Consider the following 3,681-nt stretch of genomic DNA (forward strand, 5'->3'; position numbering starts at 1 on the left):
GACGTGCACCGTCGTGACGGGCGCGGACGGTAAGGCGGAGAGGAAGTACGGGGCGGCGCCGGTGGTGAAGTACTTGACTAAGAATGAGGATGGGGTGTCCATGGCTGCTCTGGCCCTCATGAACCAGGACAGAGTCCTCATGGAGAGCTGGTATACGAATATTCCTGTTTAATTATTTTCTTAATTTGGTTAATTTATTAATTGCAATTAACGTACGAAGACCCGCCCCTAATTGCTGTTTTTGGACCTGCTGCGAGCTCTTCCTGGTTTATGGCTGAAATCAGCGAGTCTATCCGAGGGTAAAAGAGTCCAAAGAAAATCCTACAAGGAAAGAAAGGCCCTACTTTCTTTCTTGTCTCTAGCTTGGTTAATTTATTAATTGCAATTAACTACTGACCGAAGACTAGGTGTGATTGGACATGGCCACATGTTTAGATACCAGGGAACCTTCCGACATTAGAAAAGAAGAAAATTTTAAAATAGCTCCAAACTAACTTTTTTTTTTTTTTGAAAATAAACCCTCTTTCATTTTTATTATAGAAACAGACTCACGTGGTCACTATTTTTTTAAACATCTTCCTAATTCACAACACCGACTAATTTGTAAGTTGTAACTGAGGTCTAAATTAGTCGGGATTGACAACCCTGACTAATTAGGAATGTATTTTTTTTAAAAAAAATAGACCCACTTTCTAGCCACAGTGCTGACGTGGTCAGAAAATAAGTCTGTTTGGTCAGAAAGTAAGTCTGTTTCTGTAATAAAAACGTAAGAGGGTCAATTTTTAGAAAAAAAAAAAATTAATTTGGAACTATTTTGAAAATTTCTTCCATTAGAAAATGGTGTTGGCCGGACATGATTTTGCAGAGCATAGTCATTTGTTTAATGCTTTACCTGTGAATCACTACTTGAGTCTTGCACATCGCTACCGTCACCTGATTTTAGGTAATTAGGCAATATGTGATATATAATGGATGATCATCTGCTTATTCCATATATAGGTACTACTTGAAGGATGCAGTGCTTGATGGAGGCATCCCATTCAACAAGGCCTACGGCATGACCGCGTTCGAGTACCACGGCACGGACCAAAGGTTCAACAAGGTGTTCAATGAGGGGATGAGGAACCACTCCACCATCATCACCAAGAAAATCCTCGAAACCTACAAGGGTTTCGACGGTCTCAAGACGCTTGTTGACGTTGGCGGAGGAGTCGGAGGGACCCTCAAAATGATTCTCAAGAAGCACCCCCACATTAAGGGGATCAACTTCGATTTGCCCCATGTCATATCCGAGGCTGAATCTATTCCCGGTATAAATACTATACATATGAACAGTAACTCATTTAGCAAAATAAACTATCAAGATATAGAAATACTTAGATCCATTTGTTTCCATATGTCTAGCAAAATAGACTATCAAGATAATAGAAGTACACTGTACACCGTTCCATTACCTATTTGTTTTATAAATAAAACAAAATGTAAGCACTGTTGCTTTAGTTTTGATTTAATTGAGATTGAGGGGACACAAATTAAATGAAGTGATCTTGGGTATAATCAACTTGAGTACAAGTTTGACAGTTTTAACTAAGATGTGATTTTGGTACGGTGCAGGCGTGGAGCACGTTGGTGGGGACATGTTCGAGAGCGTTCCGAGTGGAGATGCCATTTTCATGAAGGTGAGTGGCCACTACTTATTTAAATTAAAAAAAAAAAAAAATTGGCCTGAGCAAGTGAACAACTACTTGACCGATACCCATGAGTCTCTATCTTTATTAGAGAAGTGTTGGAAAAGAAAAAGCATATAATAATTTGTTAATGTGACTGATTAAAGAATCGAGGATTTAATTTTTATGTACGCGGGCAAATAGTCTGTAGGAAATTGACTCATTCGGTATGAAGAGCAATGCTGGCCACACACACACGCGTAGGGCCCCCCTCAAGTATGAAAGTGTACTCAGTAATGGTTTAAGCACAACGTGATAAAAGGTGAGATTGTCAAGTCAAATGGAGCCAAAATGTGAAGGAGTTCCATAATTTGAGAGTGAGATTTTGAAGTAGTCAAAGATGGCATGCTTCAGACATTAATGATGGAGGAATTAATTTATTGTGTGTGCCATACATATGTGAAATTTATCTTAGTCACAAATTAGGAAAGTATGGAAATTTTGATAGATAAAAGAAAATTACAAAAGACGACTGTGTCTAGCTAGAGACAACAACGTCTTAACTAAGGGGCTGTTTGTTTCATTTTTTTTGAGAGGGAAAGGTGAGGAAAGCCTGTCAAAAGTGCAGCTTTTGGCAGGCTTTCCACCCAAATCGCCTCTAAAAAAGGCGATTTGGGTGGAAAGCTTGCTAAAAGCTGCATTTTTGGCAAACTTTTGGCAGGTTTTCCACACATTTTCCTCTCAAAAAAGGAAACAAACAGCCCCTTAAACGTGAGAACAATGCATCACCATCATATACTTGCTTGGCTTACGTGAGTGACTAAATTTTGAAAGTGAGCTATAACTTTTTCTTGTCACATATTCCTCCTTTGTTTTAGGCGGATAGGGGGTTAGGTCACGAGGGTTAAAAAGTTTGGTGGATGTCCACTTAAGTGGACACAAGTTTTCTTCTATATATATATATATATATGCTTTTATTATGTAAATGTTCTGCCCATGGAATACGCAACTTCCAACTGTGTGCCATTCTTGGCTCATTACCTAACATCTAAAAAAACTACAATATAACTTTATTAAATTTACTAATATTTATAGTCATTGAATGATTAAATTCTTTTTACTTTTTGGAATCCATGAGTCTCACTTATCTAACTGAACTGTACGTGGTTGAATGTGAAAGTGTGTCTAACGATCGTTACAAAATACCTAGCGGACCCGGTCCGCTACAGTACTGGTGCACCAAATCACTGTTTATTTATGCTTTGATTCGCAATTAGTGATGCTCCATAATGATTTTTGGACATCATTTATTTATATATATATATATATAATTGATCCAAGGATAAAATACTTTTTCATACATGCTAAATAGATGCACATTCTAAAATTTTTATAGTGGATTCTTCACGATTGGAGTGACGAGCACTGTTTGAAACTGCTGAAGAACTGCTGGAAAGCTTTGCCGGAGAACGGCAAGGTGATCCTCATGGAAAGCATACTCCCAGTGAACCCGGAGCCGACGACGGCGGCGCAGGGAGTTATCCACGTGGACCTCATCATGTTGGCTCACAACCCCGGAGGCAAAGAGAGAACGGAGAACGACTTCGACTCGTTGGCCAAGGGAGCCGGGTTCTCTAGCTCCAAGGTTATTTGTGGTTATGCCAACTCTTGGGTGCTTGAATTTTACAAATAAATGGACGGAGGGCATGTAAGGGAATTAATGTTGTTATTTGGTTGATGTGTGTATTTGTGTTTGCTGTGGTTTAATTTGAGAGCTGTCCTTTATATTGTTTCAAGAATAAGAAACGAGGAATGGTGTTTGGTAGTTTTCATCACCATTGGTAAGAGTGTTTTGTATTCATTTTGGTTTGGGAGTTTCGGCTAGAAAAAAAACATGCTATGATATCTCAATCAATTGTTAGACTTCAGCATTGCATAAAATCTAGCAGGCGACTAATTTTACGAGTTATTCGACTTTCACCAGGCTTGGTTTCACAGGCGCTTTGGGGTGGTG

General features: G+C 39.0%; 1 protein-coding gene across 1 annotated transcript in view; it reads left to right on the forward strand.

Annotated features, from left to right (window-relative positions):
- Positions 1–3,582, forward strand: part of LOC109819982 (tricetin 3',4',5'-O-trimethyltransferase-like) — a 3,789-nt gene extending 207 nt beyond the window's left edge. Inside the window, 5 exon segments of the mRNA XM_020386005.1 lie at positions 1–5; positions 7–150; positions 1,000–1,310; positions 1,615–1,679; positions 3,064–3,582. The exon segment at positions 1–5 is cut by the window's left edge and continues 207 nt beyond it. Of these exon segments, the coding sequence (XP_020241594.1) occupies positions 1–5; positions 7–150; positions 1,000–1,310; positions 1,615–1,679; positions 3,064–3,360 (822 nt within the window). The 3' untranslated portion in view covers positions 3,361–3,582.

This window comes from Asparagus officinalis, chromosome 8 (genome assembly GCF_001876935.1).
Source record: "Asparagus officinalis chromosome 8, Aspof.V1, whole genome shotgun sequence".
Lineage (NCBI taxonomy): Eukaryota > Viridiplantae > Streptophyta > Magnoliopsida > Asparagales > Asparagaceae > Asparagus > Asparagus officinalis.